The 18,612-nt window shown below is 37.0% G+C and overlaps 2 protein-coding genes across 3 annotated transcripts; one reads left to right on the top strand and one right to left on the bottom strand.

Annotated features, from left to right (window-relative positions):
- Positions 1-158: 158 nt before the first annotated feature.
- Positions 159-4,538, bottom strand: LOC140764614 (CBL-interacting protein kinase 1-like). Its single transcript, XM_073103270.1, has 13 exons — positions 4,131-4,538; positions 3,917-3,979; positions 2,763-2,834; positions 2,519-2,626; positions 2,295-2,375; positions 2,163-2,216; positions 1,935-2,060; positions 1,656-1,862; positions 1,454-1,555; positions 995-1,111; positions 828-899; positions 607-681; positions 159-513 (listed from the first exon to the last, which is right to left on the bottom strand). Exons 1-13 carry the CDS (start codon positions 4,314-4,316, stop codon positions 394-396), a joined length of 1,383 nt encoding a protein of 460 aa, XP_072959371.1. The 5' UTR covers positions 4,317-4,538; the 3' UTR covers positions 159-393.
- A 7,850-nt stretch (positions 4,539-12,388) lies between these two features.
- LOC140766002 (uncharacterized) lies at positions 12,389-17,893 on the top strand. Of its 2 annotated transcripts, XR_012105259.1 has the most exons (11): positions 12,389-12,464; positions 13,308-13,394; positions 13,520-13,776; positions 14,751-14,865; positions 14,945-15,013; positions 15,091-15,217; positions 15,326-15,771; positions 15,989-16,113; positions 16,505-16,594; positions 17,290-17,474; positions 17,598-17,893. XR_012105259.1 is itself a non-coding variant. In XM_073105371.1 (10 exons), exons 2-10 carry the CDS (start codon positions 13,374-13,376, stop codon positions 17,384-17,386), a joined length of 1,347 nt encoding a protein of 448 aa, XP_072961472.1. In that variant the 5' UTR covers positions 12,389-12,464; positions 13,308-13,373; the 3' UTR covers positions 17,387-17,610. The 2 variants fall into 2 exon arrangements, 1 of the variants encoding a protein (XP_072961472.1); XM_073105371.1 differs by having other exon boundaries at positions 17,290-17,610.
- The last annotated feature ends 719 nt before the right edge of the window (positions 17,894-18,612 follow it).

Raw genomic sequence — 18,612 nt, 5'->3', positions numbered from 1 at the left:
CGCGCATAGCATTTGATGCACAGCTCGATGAACAATGTGGCCACACGTACGACTATTCTGCAAAATTTTCCCCGTGTCGTTTGATTAATCTACTCAAAATATTTGTAACTATGGTTAGTGATTATATATTAGAATTTCAAATCAGCGAACCGAACCCGTCATTGATCCAATCGGCATTATGACAAGCTCCGGTATTCTGCAGTATTGTCTCAAATTTCCTGAATCGTTAGCATCCCATCCAATCTATTGTACAATGTTTGCAAACAAAATGATGTATTCTTGTATAATTAAGATCAGTACCCCTCGGTCAGGTACTCATTTTGTACAGTTCAGCAAGCAATCTCGATGCTAGCGGTAAATGAATGTGTAAAACATTTTTTTTTTTTGCACAACTCATAAAGCAGCAAGACGCATTTCGCCATCCAAACTACTGAGGTCAGAGATTACAGATTGCGTCTTAAGAAGCTGCTGGCTTTTACAGACACCCAAATCATCTGATAGCTTTGCACAGAGCTGCAAGCATTGGTAAAAAGAGTTTAGTACAGTTTGCAAGCTAAATTCGTTTCACCAGCAAATCTACACATCTAAAGAGAGTGACCTCATTACCTGTCTATACAAAGAAGGATCTCCAGATGATTTCCTTAATTCAACGACATACAGAGATGGACCGAGCTCAAATACCTGGTTTCGCAAGTAAAGCCACTATTAAGTCCTTGAATGTAAGTATATATGTGGTCATTCAGTGCAAAAAAACTACCACAGACCGATCCTGAGGCGAACCATAATCATTACTACTAGTATGGATAAAGTCGCACTTATCTAATTACCTCAGCAGCTACTAAAAGTGTCCCAAGTCTCTTTGAGGTCACTGAGCTCTTGCACTGTCGCATAACTTTCAGCTGCAAATAATATGGACCAATCTCAGTTTCTAGAACTCATGGATCATTCAAGAATTTAGATATATTACAAATGATGAAAAACCTAATATACTTACTTTGCCGTTTCCCCGCTGGACTTGAAAGCCCATTTCAGTAACAATGTCCTCAATCTTCTCAAACAAATCTTTTGGCGGATGATTTGATGTAAATCTAATCTTCCGTTCAGAGATACCCTGTGATGAATAAAATCACCAAAATGGTCCTCTGGATAAGTCTTCTTGCGATTGATAAACATATAACAAATTAGATTTTATAGTTTGGTTAGGTTGAAACGACACTAACTACAAGTGAGCCATGCTAGATCATCACATTTAGGGAAGTCCTTAAACATATGATTCTTACATTACAGGTCATGTACTTCAGTATGTTGATATTTCTTAGCAGATAGAGCAGTTATAATGAATAAGACCAGTAATTTTAATTTTCTCAACTAATGATGTTCTCGAATTAGTCACATACTGACTAGCCGAGTGCAGATAGGCATAACCCATGGTGCATATGAAGATGTAATATACCTCTTTCTCAAAGAAGCCAGAAAGATCGAGGCATGAGGACATTCCAATCAACTGAAAAGCATTGATATGGACGGGTTTTCCATGGTCATCTGCCTCATCATGCTTCAAGAAAGATAAAACTTGCTTTCAGTTAAATCTATAATAGTCAACATAATACAGGTTAGCAAAAGCTAATACTAATGCTATCAAAATCCATGTCTACCTCTTTGGTCGGAAGAACAACATTCTGAGCTGTATCTTCATCATCATCATAGGGAACAACAGGAGTATAGTCTTGCTTAAACCAATCGTCCGCTTTAATTCCTGCCATGTTTATCCTTGTAACTGGACTTGGATTTAAAATCCTTCTCAAAAGGTTTTGAGCACCTGGAGAGAGCCATTTAGGGATCCTTGTGTCTCCCTTGAATATCTGAGCCAAATTACATCACATGAGAAAATTGGCCTAGTAGTATTACATGTCAAACTATCATCTATAACATACCTTCTGATAAAGGACAGCAAGATTTCTGTCATCAAAAGGAAGATACCCCGTAAGAATAACATACAAGATGACGCCACAGGACCAGATATCTGACATGCAGCCATCGTAACCTCTGTTTGCAAGGACCTACATAAGTTTTTTTTTTTTTTTTTTTAATAAAATTCAATATTAGATACTGGATACATGAGGAATCATTCTTCTATCAAGTGTTGAAATTAGAATTCTTACCTCAGGGGCAATGTAATTGGGGCTGCCACATGTTGTATGCAATAATCCATCATTCTGATATATAGAAAGGCCGTTAACAAATTATGGAGTCTGAATATGCAACAATATGAGGACAAACTAATCATCACATACCCCGAGTTGTTGAGGTAAGGCGCTAAGCCCAAAATCAGAGAGCTTTATGTTGCCTTTTGCATCAACAAGAACATTCTCTGGCTGTAACAATAGAATGCAGAAGAATAAGCTGTCACATTCCAATTAATATTAAAACAGCAGATCCAGTTTATAAATAAAGTCATCTCAAAATTTTGATAAAAGATAGTGCAGCTCCAGAAGTGGTTCAAGCAGCCAAAATTTACCTTCAGGTCTCTGTGGTAGACACCCTTTTCATGGCAATAGCTTACAGCATCAATTAGCTGCTGAAAAAGCCTACGCCCCTCGTGTTCCGAAAGTTTGCCCTTTAATGCCTTTTCAGTAATTAGAAAAGGAAGTGTAAGATAACCAAATCAAAGAGAAAATATCTGGTCACATACAAATCAATTTCTGGTGAAACAAATGGTGTAGCTAAATGATAGCAACAGGAATAGGAATAAGTTTTCTTACAATTTTGTCAAACAACTCGCCTCCATTTACATACTCAAGGACCATATAAATCTTAGTTTTGCTCGCACACACCTGAAGTACAAATTGATCATCAGATGCTACGTAATAAATCAAGAATTACACATTTTTTTCATAGAAAATGCTTCTTATCCTTTGAGATTTAAAAGTTGTCTGACAGATTTTGTTCACGCACTTGCAATGGAAAATTAAACTTGGACACTATGTTACCGCTCAATTTTTGATTAATAGAGTTCATAATTCTGCCACATTAGTGATCGGTATGTGTCAGCAAACATGAGTTTGAAGAATGTATACAGACAGACAGACAAAAATATGAGCAAATGATGCGATAATATCATCTCTATCACTATTGTGAAACATAAAAAGCAATAGTATTGCGTTGAGTATGCTTAGGATCGTGTGGCCTAAGCATGCACGATTAGGCTCAAGACAGGCAGAGAAAGATACCGAAACGGTTCGAGGTGGGGTCTAGTGAATGGAAAAGGGCTCAAATGAACCAATTCGAGGACCACCGATCAATCATTGGTTGGTGTTAGACCATCTTTCATTGGTCCCCACCTCGGGAGCCCACTTCACTTCGTCACGTGATCCAGCGGTTACAAGTAAAACGCTCACTGTTTGGGACCCAATCTGTGGGGCCCGAATTATGGCCTGGTCCGCATCACCTATCTAACGAAGCGGCCCACCGCCACCCGATTGTGCACAGATGGAATTTCGATCACATATATATTTTATTTATTTATTTATTTCTTCTTATTTTCTTTTGGCAAAAGGATAATAACTCACAGTTGGAGAGCAAGAGGGAAACGGTGGAGATTCCTTCCTCAGTAGCAAAGCCACCGCAATATTACAAAATTAGGATTCTTTTTTTTATTATTATTTATTTTTGTTGGCCTCTACATGCTGGAATTCTAATTTAAGCGAGATTTATCCAACTAAGGCTCTTCCAGAAACTGTACTCATATCCAATTAACTCCTAAATTTCTGCATCGGCGCCGCTTTGATTAGCTAAGATCATCTTTTTGTATAATTTCGGAGCGGCGTAGAGATAAAATTAACTGTTTAAGGGTTGTAAAAGTAAAATGTTCTTAATAACAAACAGAAGAAGAAGAAGAAAAAGAGGAAAACAAAACCTCATGTAATCGGACGACGTTGGGATGCTTGAGAAGCTTCAGCGTCCCGATCTCCCTCTTAATCTGCACCCAGTGGAAACAAAAATTAAAAATAAATTTACCCAACCAATCCATCAATCTCTTCTCTCTCTCTCTTCTTTCCCAGAATACCCCTCCCCCTCGCGTAATAGAATTGAGTGGTAAAGACATAGAGTTGTTCCGGGAAGGGGCCGACCTGGTCGTCGATCTTGAGGGCAAGGATCCGCTTCCGGTCGAGGATCTTAACGGCGAAGGCCTCTCCGGTATCCTCGTGGCGTGCGTACTTCACCTTTCCGAAATTGCCCTCTCCGAGCGTTTTCCCGATCTCATACTTCCCCAGTCTCGTGCCCCCTACTTTCTCCTCCTCCCCTTCTCTCACCATTAACGAGCCTTGCCTTCTCTCCCACTCCTCTTCTTGATTCCCTTCTCTTTTCCTTCCCCGCGATCCAAAGCTTCCCAAAATAGAAAAGAAATGGGAGTCGACTCGGAAGGAATCGTCCTCGGGGATCGGCACTGACTTTTGCCTTCGAGGTGGTGCAGAGGGAGCCGGTACTTATAGGGGAGGTGGAGCGATCCGCAGCGGGCCTTATTTACATGCGACACCTATATCACGAGGAAAAAAGGATAATTTAAGAAGGATAAGGGATACCGTCACCATACCGTCCGCTCACCGCTCGGTCCAACCCAAATCCTATTCCTATAACACCGTTTTTGTACGCGTGCCATACCAAACTGTACAGGGATGGATCATTTTGTACCCGTATATGACTGACGGTGGTGACCGGATCCTGAATTCCTTTGCTCCATATTACCTTCCAACTTATTGCGTGCACAAAAGAGGTATCTAATATCTCGTCCGGTAGTTAATTTACCTAAATGCCCCTTTCTTTGAGGAAGGACGAGGTAACTGGATAAATTATTATTCTTCCTTATCTAATCTTAAGCAAGTGTGTTTTAATAGAATAACGCGATCAAAATTCCGACACTTTTATCCATTACGCGCGGAACGAGGGAGGGTATAAGTAACAAGTTATATATATATATATATGTTAAAATTATTACTCGAATAGATAGAGATATAAGAAGGGCCATAATGGCTTTGTGACGAGAAGATGTGTTCCACATAACTAACTATTAGTTTTTTTTGAGAAAATTTCTCCTGTTATTTTTATTAATCAACGGCTTGTATGTACTAGTAAGGTGAAAATGGGAAAGGGGCTGAGATAAGAGCTGTTTGAAAGGCACGTTTAGTTATGAACTGTTAACATTTAGAAGACATAATTTATTAATCAAGGCACTTATACGAGGACCTTACGTGTCCCTCCTTGATAAAAATATTTGAATACAGTAAGAGAAAATGGTTTATTCTTCTTCAACTTTGAAAAGGACCAGCGTAAGGTGACACGGTGATCTCCTTATTGGTTATTTAAAGAGTTGAATGATTTAAATAAAAGCAAAGCATGTCATGCAACTGATTAGTTTTCTTTTTAATATATATATATATATATATATATATAAAATATTGCTCGGTCATATATATAACAGAAATTGTCAATGCAGCAATTTTCTCTCTCTTTTTTGTTTTTTTATTGTGCTTTTTCTTCTTTGTAATAGTATACATTTTATGACAAAGAAACATCACTTTTATTAATAGAATAACCTCTTTTCCATATTGGATTTCAAAAATGCGCCTCCACTTAGCTGCGAATTATCAAATATATATATATAATAAACAAAATGATTTAGATATTTGAGTTGTATTTATTATCTCTCCCTGTCATCAAATATTTAATTAGGAATATTAGCATCTTAACTAATCTGTTTAAAAAAAAAAACAAAAGTCCCCAGATGCACAAATAGTACGCATTAGCTCTTGAATTAGCTGGTCGCACCTGGAATAGCACGGTAGCCGGAGAATGTAATGCAAGTAAATTGTTGGTGTACGTTCTTATCCAAAAATTAAGCTGAAGTGAAAAGGACCACCACCTGTGACGCGCTTTGGTTTTGGATGAAGATTAAATATGATTATAAAATAAGATAGCTTCGCGACGATACGTTAAAGTCATCTTGTAATGTTTGACGCTAATTAAGCTTTCATATTTTGGGGACTTTTTACGAGGCTTAGAATGGTCAGAAGAACCATTCAATTAATATATTGGAAAACGAAAGCAACGAAAACAAGGCCAAAAGAATCGTTCAACTTATACACGTCAGATGTGATAGGCAGGGCTATACGCCGATATAATAATTAGGGCTCTCTCAAAATTTCACATTAAATCATACGAATAATATTTGTAATTTACTTAACTATTTTCTGTTCTTTTTTTTTATTTAATTACTATGTTTAAAAAAAATTTATATCTTATATTCTAAAAATTTTAGATCTTTGAAACTAACTAAGAAAAACATTTGAGCTTACGTGCAATAGTTTTATGAGTTGTTGGTATGAGTAACTGCCACTTTGACTTTTTTAGCTAAAGAAGTTTGAGAAAACCATACAATTTATTAGATTTTAAATATGGAGGGGAGGTAGCCAAAAATACTTGGGTAATTTGGATAGTTAGAAAGTTAATGGGACGCCTTAGGATTAACTTTCTTGATGGTTAATTAGAAACACTTGTTGAAAACTTAATATCTCACTTCAATTTTTTTTTACCAACTTCCATAAATACTTTTATGTATACTTATATAAAGACTCTAGATATAATTACAATTTTATTTTGAAATACGTTTACATAAAAACCTTATATATATATATATATATATATGTTAACATTTTTTTTTTGGATGTCTTGTCGTTTGGCTGTAAGTTATAAGCATAAGAGAAGTCATGTTAATAGTCCAAAAATCATATATATATATATATATATATATATATATATATATATATATTTGGAGAAGTATTTATTTGTGTGGCGGAGAAGTGATAGATGCATGCATGGTCCATGCAGTCAGCATTGTGCACCATTTCGACCAGCAAATCCAAGGGACGCCGAGCTCTCATTGGTATGCGTTTAGCCAATGTGGGGCCTTTTTGGCGGTGCACTGCACTATCCGATCTCATCTCCCTCACAAACTACCTTCCCCGCAAAAAGGCACGGAGATCTCTCTCGCCCAAGACTCGAGAGCGAGCAAAACCGTGCGAGATATCAGCCCGCCTAGCGACGTGGCAAAGGATGGACCGCGTATAGATCAAAAATCGCACATCAAGTGGGCCCCACCCCACTGCATGTCGCATGTGAAGCTGCACGTTCGACCGGGCCCACAAACACTGCGAGATGATTGGCCCTTCTCCGGTGGGACCGAGTATGTGCAGCTCCTGGAGCGGGCTGCAAACGCGGTGACGGGACGCTGCTAAATAGCTCCCCTTGGACCCTTGCTTTGGGGTTAGGTTTGCTTTGCTTTTGTTTTGAATGCTAGCTTTTTGATATATGTATATATTTGAAACATTACAGTAGGCAGTAGGCAGTAGGCAGTAGGCAGTAGGCAGTAGGCAGTAGGCAGTAGGCAGTAGGCAATAGGCAATAGGCAGTAGGTAAGGTTGGAGATTTTCTCACATTTAACTTAATTTCACCACAGTGGCGGTGCAATATGCCAACGCAGAGAGTTACAGTTAGTCGGCTCCTATCAATAATCATCCTATGGAGTATGGTCATTGGTCCCTCCTTTTAAATTTAAATTTGGTTCTGTGAACTTTAATTAATATACTATTACGCGCAAAACTTCTTCTTTTTTAAATTGTTCAAACTAAGTATTACGTGGTAGCTAGCTGTACGTATGGCTCTATAAACTACTACGTAGAACAGAAGGAGCTAGCACTCCTACCAACGTCTTTATACTATAATAGCTAGAGTGGGATATGGCCTGATAAGCTTGCACTTAAAAGTAATTAACAGGGGAAGATGATCGATCGATCGATCGATGGATGGATGTCCCACGTGTCTACTAACTATTGCATGCAGTCGTAATAAATTAAATAGATGTCATGAGTTTTGCGTGACAGCATTCTCTACAAAATAAGGACCCAAGGAACACCCTTCTTGTACATTTAGAATATATTCTTTAGAATCCACATGGTACTAACTGTTTGTCCACTTCTAACTAGTTTGATTAGCTTTTCAATAATTTTTAACATATATATATATATATATATATATAGTACGGTACTAGCTAGAGAAAAGGAGAGATTAGAGCTTTGGAGGAGGCATGCATGTGTGATTACGGATCGAACTTTGTTTCCATCATCTATGCGGCTCTTTCTGGGCAACACGTGACAGGTCAACTCCCCTAATTCCTCTTGAGAATGAAGCTATCTAAAGCCACGATAAAAGCGAATCAAGTTCAAATTTAACAAATAATAACGCATGTATGTTTCACGTGAGAATTAAATAAACTAGAGAGATGTTGTATTCGTACCTAATAAGCCTTTAAAGTGGAGCACATCTTATTCATATATTATTTCTTCTGTTTCAACTATGTATGCTAAGTAAATTAATTCAATTAGCTCAACAGCTCTGAATACATATGTATGTTTAGCTATATATAATTTGCTCTGTAAACTATTAGTTAAAAGTGTTTGACAACAAAGAAAAATAATAGAGGGAGGAATCCATGCTTAGACCATTACAATACATCCTATTGCTATAATATCTGATTTAACATTAATTACTGTCTTTATCTTTCTCTAGTGTATGAAGCAGACTAGCCGCTCTATTCTATTCCCACTCGGTTTTGTCTCCTTCCAAAAGTAAAATTTGTTGTTGACTAACCCAAGAGAAAGATATACATGCACGAAAAATTTAGAGAAAGAACAGCGTTAGAAAAAGGAAGTTTGACCGATGGAATGAGTACAATTGACATATATGGGGGATTAGCATGAATTAATTCCACCCTCTTGTTTGTTCTCAAAGTCGATCATCTAGCAACCGCCCATTCAGATCGATTATAATTATTATATAAAACGTGTTTCACATCCGTCCCTCCGTCCATCCAATTGTTAGCTAGCATATATAATATTGCTAGCTCAACTAATTAATTTATCTACCTAATGTAATGTAAATAAACTAAGAGAGAATATACAGTCGTAAATGTTGAAATCTCTGTCCTTTATTTCCTAATACGTGCTTCATTACTTACGTTACGTCACGTCACCGCTGATATATATATATATATATATGGATCAAATGCAAATTGCACATTAATTTCATGTGACTTGATTGAAAATCGGACGAGCTCCTGGATTGGAAGTTGATTCGTTTGCCCAAGTTTACGTAAGTACCTAGCTCGTGAACGTGAACTAGATCTATTGCATAAAAACACACGTTTGGCGTAGTGTCGCACCTAAAAATCCATATCTTGAAGATGACAAGTATATATATATATATATGAACGATTATTACGAATGCTGGACAATCAAAAACTCTGGCTTATCTGCAGATTACATGTAAGATCATTAATGGACTGATAAATGCCAAGGAACACAAATATTTTCAAAAGAAATTAAACTAATATGAATACGTTATAATAATAATTTGCATACTTAACCCATTAGCCACTTGTCTAATTTTTGAAAGAGGGACCACAAGAGTTGCGCAACTGTCCCTGATCTTTACCTTTTGATATTTTAACCGTGCATGCTCATCATGCGTAGATATATACAAATAATTACAATTAGGTCCCTAAATTATTTTTGACACAGACTTGCTTTAACTATGAAAAATCAATGAAAGGAGTGTTTGAGATATTCTAAACAAGTCTAGGGTCTATGTATCACAAAATAAAAAAATTTAAAAAAAATCAAAGGAAGTATATATGTGAAAAAGAATCATAATTAAATACACTCTAAAAGAATCATTTCTTGAATTGATCATTGGCATCTTCTTCTCTCTCTCTCTCTTTTTTTTTTATTTTTAAACTGATTATGTCATTAAACAATTATAACTTGATACATAAAAAAGAAGAAGGAGAAATAGATAAGAATCGTAACAACAAGTTTCATACTTAGCTGTATTACATACCAAAGTACAAATAAAACAGCGTATCAAGAACAAGTATTCATGCATAATAAGAGAAAAAAAAAGGATAGAACAAAGCTTTAAAAATAAGCTTTTCGCTTGGCCAACCGCGGCTAAACAACAGGTAAAACAACATGAGTTTTAAAAGGCCGAGCATTCAGCATGCTCAGAAAGGAATACAAACACATCAGTGATAGAGTCTATCGATTATACAACAATCACCTGGAGGCTCCATTTGAGTAATATGTAAAACTAAGAATAGAATCAAGAGCAAAGAAAAACAACAAAGAAATAAATGGGAACAATAAGAAGGGGTTGATCTACCGATTACATCCACAAACAGAAAATCTAAAAAATTCAAATTAGCGAGCCATCGGTTCTTTTGACTATTCATTTCCTAGATCTAGTGGTAATATGCAGAAGAGAAATTCAAAAAGATTATTTTTACACGTGGAAGTATTTAAGTTTCTATTTTTGAGATTATGGGGCAAGTGCTAAGGACAAAATGGAATATTTCTGGTGAAGCATACGAGGCTGATGAGGAAGGAAAGCAACTAGAGCCCCTTTTAAGTCTCGGATGTGGGTCCTAAAGATTGGAATTAACACAAAAAGCTATAACTTTTATTAATTAGTTGTTACATCTACTTGGATGTATATAATTTGCTTGTCCCTCTCTTGCATCAAAGTCACACCTATTGTTATGTATGTGCCCTGGAGAGAAAGCAACAAGTAATTAGCATTAATAAGAGAAAGGCAAATAATATATATAACTAAGAGAGTGAAAGATACGTTGTTGGCTTGTGAAGTGATGCGTGGGGGAAGAATGAAACATTGCTGGAGGTTACTTGGTGAAGTTAATTAAGCAATTAATGAGCTAGTTCCGGACAACAAATTGTCAGGATCTTACCAGATTAATAGAAGAACTGTCGAGTAATCAAATATATTGGATAGCATATAAAGCTAATTTTATCATTAGTTATGCATGAAACAAGTTCCTTGTTTTTAGATGCTACCTTTAAGTTAATTACTTAAGTCATTTCATGCTATTCTTTCTTTTTTGAGATGATATGGATGAGCGCAGTTAAATCCAAAGTTATTTCACTTTTGCATATCATTTTTTGTACTGCTTATTATTTTTACTTCTTGCGGACATATATATCTTTCAAATACCATTATCCCTTACCCCCCCTTTGTTTTCTAAGATAGCAGTCACTTGAACAATTGGTGCCCTCTTAAGTAGAGCAAAAGTAACACGCAAGCAGATACGAGATTTTTAATTAGTTGATATCTTCTAATTAATCTAAATGCTTGGGTTGCGTCTAAAATATCCCCCTATCGGAGTGCTACCCTATTCTTTAACCAAAAAAGAGAGTGATTGAGAGGAAGATTTGTAGCACATGTGCTCTAAAACATGCCTGCCCTTTCTTTCAAGTAAAGCAATTAATTATATAGACAGACACGAGACACCTCATTTAAGCCTAACTCACGTACAATATTCTCCCCTATATATGCCAAGAAGATTTATCTTCTAGAAAGAGAGAGAAAGAGAGGGCGAAGATGTGGGCCTGGACTTGGCTCGAAGAACCTTTTATTACTGTTTCGGGCCTGTCTGTGGGCCTACCTCAAATATTTGCATACTTCTGGGACTCAGACCTGGGGCTTTTGGGTCTAGCTCTGCATCTTACATAGATGGGGCTTTGATGTTTAAGTTCTGGGTTGGTCATATTAATTTCCGAATCTATCATTTAAGATATGCTTGTTTATAAGAAGGTGGAAATGGGGAAGCAAGGAAAAAAACAGTGGTAATGGCACCTTCCCAGAGTCATCTGTCGAAATATTGTTATGGCATTGATATTTTGGTTTTGTTGACACATTCGATATAATTCTTTTGGTACCACTAACTACTATCCAATGTGTCAATACTTTGGGAAGCAATCACACCAACCTATAACCTATATCATGCATGCATGCATGCCTGCCTGCCTGCAAATTAATTAGCCGCCCTCATACATATTATGTTAAACCTCCTTCTATGACATCTAGATTCTCTTTAGCCTTATCTTCCAAAAATGTTTGCAAAATTCGTGGAATTAACAAAAATAAAAAAAGAAAAAGAAAATTCCCTCTTCCCTTCAACACTGCACTTGGTCATCGTGGAATGCGTTGAGCACGAATCGCGAGGCGTAGTTTACACCGTTGGATTGGATGCTTTGTCTTTTCCATGATGAAATCTCAGCCGTAGTTATTAACACACACACGCCCATCAGAATTGCCACGCGTCACTCGTCAGCTGATATTCACACACCGGCCGGAATGGTTTACGCACCACGCCTCGTCGTTTTTATAGGGATGTTTTGGACGTATTGCCGAATTGGTGGAGTACATTTATCAAAGGACTCGGTTTTTCCTTTCTTTAACGCTTCTAGGGTCCGGCCCCCTATCGAAATCGCATCGCTCCTTTTTCTCTCTTATCTCCCGCAGCTTGCGAACCGAACCCTCTCGTCGTCGATCATCAGGTACTTCTCTTCCCTGGAAATTTCTATTTTTACCTATTCGTTCGTATTTAGGTTCTCAATTTCTAGGCAATTTGTTTCTTGATTCGGCTCCTCTTCCTGTGCGTGCTGGGGATTGAATTCTTCCGTTGACTGCAGTTCTGACCGATTTGTTAGGGAGGGGTTCCAATTCGACCGTTTTGGCTTTAATTTTCTAATGATTTAGGTATTTGCCATTCTTAATCTTCTGACATTTGTGATCTGCACCGATATGTTTTGATGGGATTGGGGGCTTGGGGCTGTCTTGGGTATTTTGGATCAGAATTAGGGTTTGAGGAAAATTAAAGAATTTAGCCGTACAGATTCTTGCTTCTGGGCTAAGGTTTGTATATTTAATGAAGGAATGCGTGTAGATCTCTAGACGGATCTGGTTCTGATAGCATGTCGATTGTTCTGTATGAAACCGTAGTTAGACAATTGCAAAGAATAATGCTTACTGGTTAAGAGAAATCCCACAATATTCTTTATTTTGTCTATGGAAAGATCAAAACCATTTTATAAGTTCTGCTTTTATCCTGACAGTCTGGTTTGCAGTTAAAATCCCCTCACTTTTACATTCCTCCTGGCAATCTGATTTTTTGTATAAAATTTCAGATTTTAGCGTTTTCATTTGAAGCTTACATATTTATCTCAATTGTACTGACTGCTGTATTGATAAACGTGAGATTGGTATACTGCGATGGCTACTTATCCATTTAACTATGATATTTCTCTTGTAAAAATGGTCTAATGAGAATTTGCAAGCTCTTTTTTTCGTGGTTGATTATCCTTGCATCTTTGCTGATTTTTGTTTTCATTTAACTTCAGGAAGTACTCTTATTGAGTTACTGGGCTGAAAGTAAGCTTGGGAATTCCTTGGGAACCACAAAACTAATGAGGGGCCACGAGAGCTCTGTGAGTTACTAATCTGTGATCAAGTTACCTGTTGATGTTTATAACTTTGCCCTAGTTTTTCTACTTCTCCAATCATGCTCATGAACAAGAAGTATGCTGATAACTAGCTGGCTGTTATTGTGTAGAGTTTTCACCAAAGAGTTGATGATTATGAAGAGGAAGATTATGATCATGATGAATATGAGGAGGAAGTTTCAGATGCCGAGGATGAAGAAGAACCTGAAGCCCGTAAGCCCACTCAGGAGGAACAGAATTTTCTCAAGCTCAGGGAGAAGCTAAAGGATAAATTTAGACAAAAGTTGAAGAAACAGAGTGCTGGTTCTTTTGGTCATTTATCTTCATCTAAGGACAAGAACAGGATGAGCGGCACCACAAATAACAAGTGAGTTTATTCTGTTGGGATAAATACTTATTTCTTCCTCAGTGCATGCTGATTAATAAATGTCATGGATGAGTTCGTTAACACTATTTTAAAGCAGACATACCAGTGACAAGGATGCCACTAGCCAGCTATGCATACATTAGAATGTTGGCATATTTTATGTGCCTATGTTACGGTCAATTCCTTTATCTATAGTTCCCTTCCTCTTGTTACATATGCTGATTATTTTATGCTTTAGTTGACTCACTTTTTAGAAATTCATATCCTGCTAAAGGGACTATTCTGTGAAGCAAAAATGTTAGAAGTTTTGCAAGGGAATAACAAATGTACCCATCTTAGGTCCTTGACTACCAATATGCTCTGACAGGGTTATTGTGCTTATTCATTTTACATAAGTTACTTTGTTGACATTATTGATTTTTTCATCGGTATCAGAGAACCAATCTGCATGACTATTGGTTGGCGCAATGACTTGTATTATGTATCTGATGGTTTCAAACAGCCGTTTCTTATCAAATTTGTGTATTTCTTAGTCATTATTCTGTGCTCTTCTCCCTGGCATGCTTACCAATTGATTTGTATAATTGGTCTCTTATGGAGTTCATTACGTGTAACTTGTCGATCATCTTAATGCACAATCTTTCAAGAAGTTGGATAAGTAGGTGACAACATGCGTGGGGACTTTGTCTTTGACATATACTAATTCTGCTAAACTTATTAACTATGTAATACAACCATCTCCACAAGCTTATTATGGTTAGAATAAGGACGAACTTTCGGTGAATGCCATTTAAGCTGTAAAAGAGTGTGGGGAGTTCTTGCATGGTATACAAGGAGAATCTTTTGAATGGTTGCATTGCTTTATTATCTTATTATTTGACTACTCTACATGTAGGAGCTGTTTATTGTTTCTTAGTAGAGTTGGTTTGATAGGATAACTTGCTCTTCGCTGATACAAAATAATACTTTTGCAGATTTGGCTCCTTCTTTGGCCCTTCTCAGCCTGTTATTGCTCCACGAGTTATTGAAGAAAGCCGTTCCATAAGGGAAACTAAGCATATTGTGTCTAAAGCTTCGACTTCTTCTAGTGTATGTTCAATGGACCATTTGTATTCAAATTCTCAGCATTAATTTGAAACATGAAATATAAGATTATCTTTTTCTGCAGAAAAGGGATCCCTCAACTTCAGAAATCAGGACATATTCGCATCACCAGAAACCAAAAGTTGTAAATGAGGTACGGAACCAATTATTTGCACCCTTATTATTGCATTACATGGTGTTACACATATGTAAATCTCTTTCCTTTCTTAGGCAAAAAAGAAAGCTCAGACATTAAAAGACATGAGGGACTACTCATTTTTACTCTCTGATGATGCTGATCTTCCTTCTCCTGCAAAGGAGCAGCCAGCACCCAGAAATGCTGCTGTTCCAAAATCTGGTATGTTTTGATTGTAGTGCCCTAACATCTGGACATTGATTTGTAAGCTTCAAGCATATTTGGTCTTTTCATAGAGGATACTTATACAGGTTTCTCCTCATGTGGAAGATGGTCGATCAGTGCACCCACCATTGAAGAACAAGATGCCAACAAAGAAACCATCCGGGTTAGTACCTGAGGGCCATGGTCTGAAAAACTTGTCTTCCACAAGTAGGCACATGCCGACCAAGGTGGGGCCTGTGAAGGAAGCTCCTGTCAACAGACATAAGCCAGTACCAAGAGATCCTAGAAAGGTGCTTAATGGTGGTGTTAGAAATGGGTTGAGTCAGACTACAGGGAGTAAAGTTTTAACCCAGAAGATTCCTGTCCATGCCACGAGTACAAACAGGGTCCCTGGGAAGGTCACTGTTGATCCTAGTTTGAAGAAGACTTCCATGTCTACAAAGCCCCATGCCTCCACACAAAGTCATTATTCTGAACAAAGAAGAGTACCTCAAGAACCTGCTAAAGCCAAATCAACACTTAAGCGGCCCTTGCCTTCCTCAAAAGTTCAGGTATACTTTTCTTCTACTGAGGCAAGCCTACAGTTTGTTTAAATGCTCGTGGAATACTTATCTATTATTACATGACGGTTATATATAAGCAAGTACAGATGTTGCATACATATATGAATTTTCCTTTCGCCGAATCAATTCTTTACTTATGTAGTTTTTTTTAATCAGAATGCTATTCTCTGTACCTTTCTGACTTCTGACTTGCTGTTTAATGAAGCCATCAAAGCAAATCTCTTCACATAGCAAGCATGATGACCGGCTAAAGAAAAGGCCTGCGAAAAGGAATATAGATGAAGATGAAGATGGTGAATTTGCTATAGGAATGATCAGACAGATGTTTAGGTATTGTTCTTGTTATCATTCTTCATTGCATTATTAGATGTCACCGTCGTCCTATTCTATAATAGCATTAACCAGTTCAATATTGTTTAAGTTATAAGATAAGCTCATTTAATAATTTAAACTTTAAAGTCTTGAATGAGGATATATTTGTAGCTAACCTACAATATTTGTTCTACTATAGACCATGGGCATTGATTGTAGAGATTTTCAAGCATCTCTTTTTTCTAATTAAAACCACGTTCATTTTTGGCTTCTGTGTCTTAAAACGGAAGCATTCCATTCTGTACTGTTTTTTTTTTCTTTCATGAAAAAGTTTTTGTTTTGAGAACAATATTATAGATCCATTGAGAATGATATACTTGGGAATTAATGTGTTATATATTCTGTGTAGGTATGATCCTAGTAAATACAGGGGGATGGATGAAGATGATAGTGACATGGAAGTTGGCTTCGATAGAATACAGAAAGAAGAGCGTAGAAGGTATGGAACATTTTGCTCTAAATAAATGCTTTTTTTGAGACAGCAGCTAATTGAAGTGGCCTGGTTAATTGCATTAACTTGTTTATGTTGTTGCTGATTTGATCTTTTAAATGCACATGCTTACGAAAGGCCTAACAAGCGATATACTTTAGGACTGGTTGATGCTGCAAGGATTTAGTATTCTTTCTTTATATATAAATTTCAGATTTTGTGATATAAAAATCTAAAAGATTTGAAAACATATGTATGAAGTATGAACTCACTCAAAATGTTAAAAATATCGTTTAAGGATTCAAAACACTGGTGGAGAAAGACTCATATTTACCAACTCCACAGGGTAGAAGCCTGAGAGACTGGCGCAGTAGGGACCTGAAGGGCATCTCTAGGGTCTGAAAATTGGCTGTAATTTGACCCTTAGACTAGATATAACTGCCCAAACTGACAAAACAAGTGAATCCAGTTTAAATTAGATATTTTCATAGTCTTTCTCTCTGGTTTTAGATTGGCCTCTACCTACACTGATCCAGTTAAGGCCCGAATGAACTTTGTTTGGCTCGAACTTGGACCCTTGCACAGACCCTTTGTCTAGCTATGGTGCTGGAAGAACCAGCAGAGAAGCTAAGAAACACATTAATACTACTTGAGTAAACGTTTTCATGGTGGATCTGGTAATAATTTTTTAATCAATGCTGCAGTTCCAAGATTGCTAGAAAGGAGGATGAAGAGCAGCTTCGTCTTATTGAGGAAGAAGAGCGACGAGAGAGGATGAGAAAGAAGCAAAAGTTGCGGTAGAGTTGATGCAGCATGTGTTTTACACAATTCTCAGTTCTCCATTTTATGCTTTTTAAATGGCAGATGGAATAATTTCCTGCCTTCTGGGGTCAGTAATTTTGATTTATGAGAAATTTGTTTGGTATCTCTACTTGTTTTCTACCAGTGTGAAGATTCAGTTAACATTATTCATAGGATGTAGCTTATTGTGCTTAGTGAATGCTGATTTCAGGTGGGATTTGATATGGTGTCTGTTAGTTTAATTCAGAGAGTTGACCTTTTCCAGTCACAAGAGCAGTTTATTCTGCAAACCTCGTACTTGCAGGAGAACATCGGGATCAGTAGGACTTTCAAATCATGAGTATTAAATAACAACTTCAATCATCGGTAAGCAAGGAGACAAAACTCAGGTTGCTATGCCCTTCTGAAGTGATCCGTCATAGCAAATAGGGACTTGTTAAACTAGTAGATTCTTTTAGTTAACATAAAAGCTGATTCATTATTCAGCATTAGTATCGGTGAAAGTTTTAATAAATCAATAAGCAAGTGAATTATCCTCATAAAAGTTTGTCGGAGTTGATCATAGAAAAGAATTGCAATTAAGCCTATGAAGACTACATGCACTCTTTGAATTTTATCATTATAAGTGTTAGTGCTGATTATCTTGAGAGAAGAAGAGGTTAATTACTATATTACACAGATTAAACACATTAACCCCTGAAATGTGGTGTCTGTAGGCACTACTTCCCTTCGTTACTAGTGTTTCTCTGCATTTTTGGGCTCATCTTGAATCTGGAATACCTCGTATACAAATCAGCGACATGCAAACTTTTTTTTTTTATTCTTCTTTTGACCTAATGTTGTGTTCTCCATCAGTTTCACGAATGCCACGGACCGTCTGCTGGATACTACGTTAAGCACATTTTTTTGAGAAAATACTACGGTAAGCATATTCCAGATAGGACGGTAAATATTGAGCAGTTCTACCCATAAAGCCAGTGTTAACCCTTGTAAACTTCGATGGATGCTTGTCTTGGCACGTTTAAACATCACACGAACGTGTTGAGAATGAGCGGGAGTTAAGAAAGTTACTACAAAGCAGAAAGAAAAAAATTAAAAAAAAAATCTTTTCCTGCCTGGTAGGAATGAGAGCGAGTTGAAACGTTCTTACATCACCTTACGTCGTAATATGAGAACTCGGCTTTGAACATTTTCCTTCATAAGAATTAAGAGAAGTTCCAATTGTA

This window comes from Typha angustifolia, chromosome 8 (genome assembly GCF_048772165.1).
Source record: "Typha angustifolia cultivar Huaian chromosome 8, ASM4877216v1, whole genome shotgun sequence".
NCBI lineage: Eukaryota > Viridiplantae > Streptophyta > Magnoliopsida > Poales > Typhaceae > Typha > Typha angustifolia.
This window is presented reverse-complemented; position numbering and strand designations above follow the sequence as displayed.

Bases quoted from the DNA above. Each gene is read 5' to 3' on its own strand.
- LOC140764614 (XM_073103270.1), bottom strand. From the start codon at position 4,316: ATGGTGAGAGAAGGGGAGGAGGAGAAAGTAGGGGGCACGAGACTGGGG. The intron at 2,627-2,762 runs GTAAGAAAACTT...ATTACTGAAAAG, and splicing joins GCGAGTTGTTTGACAAAATT to GCATTAAAGGGCAAACTTTC. The intron at 1,112-1,453 runs GTATATTACATC...TATTCATCACAG, and splicing joins CTGGCTTCTTTGAGAAAGAG to GGTATCTCTGAACGGAAGAT.
- LOC140766002 (XM_073105371.1), top strand. From the start codon at position 13,374: ATGAGGGGCCACGAGAGCTCT. The intron at 13,777-14,750 runs GTGAGTTTATTC...ATACTTTTGCAG, and splicing joins AGCGGCACCACAAATAACAA to ATTTGGCTCCTTCTTTGGCC. The intron at 16,114-16,504 runs GTATTGTTCTTG...TATTCTGTGTAG, and splicing joins ATGATCAGACAGATGTTTAG to GTATGATCCTAGTAAATACA.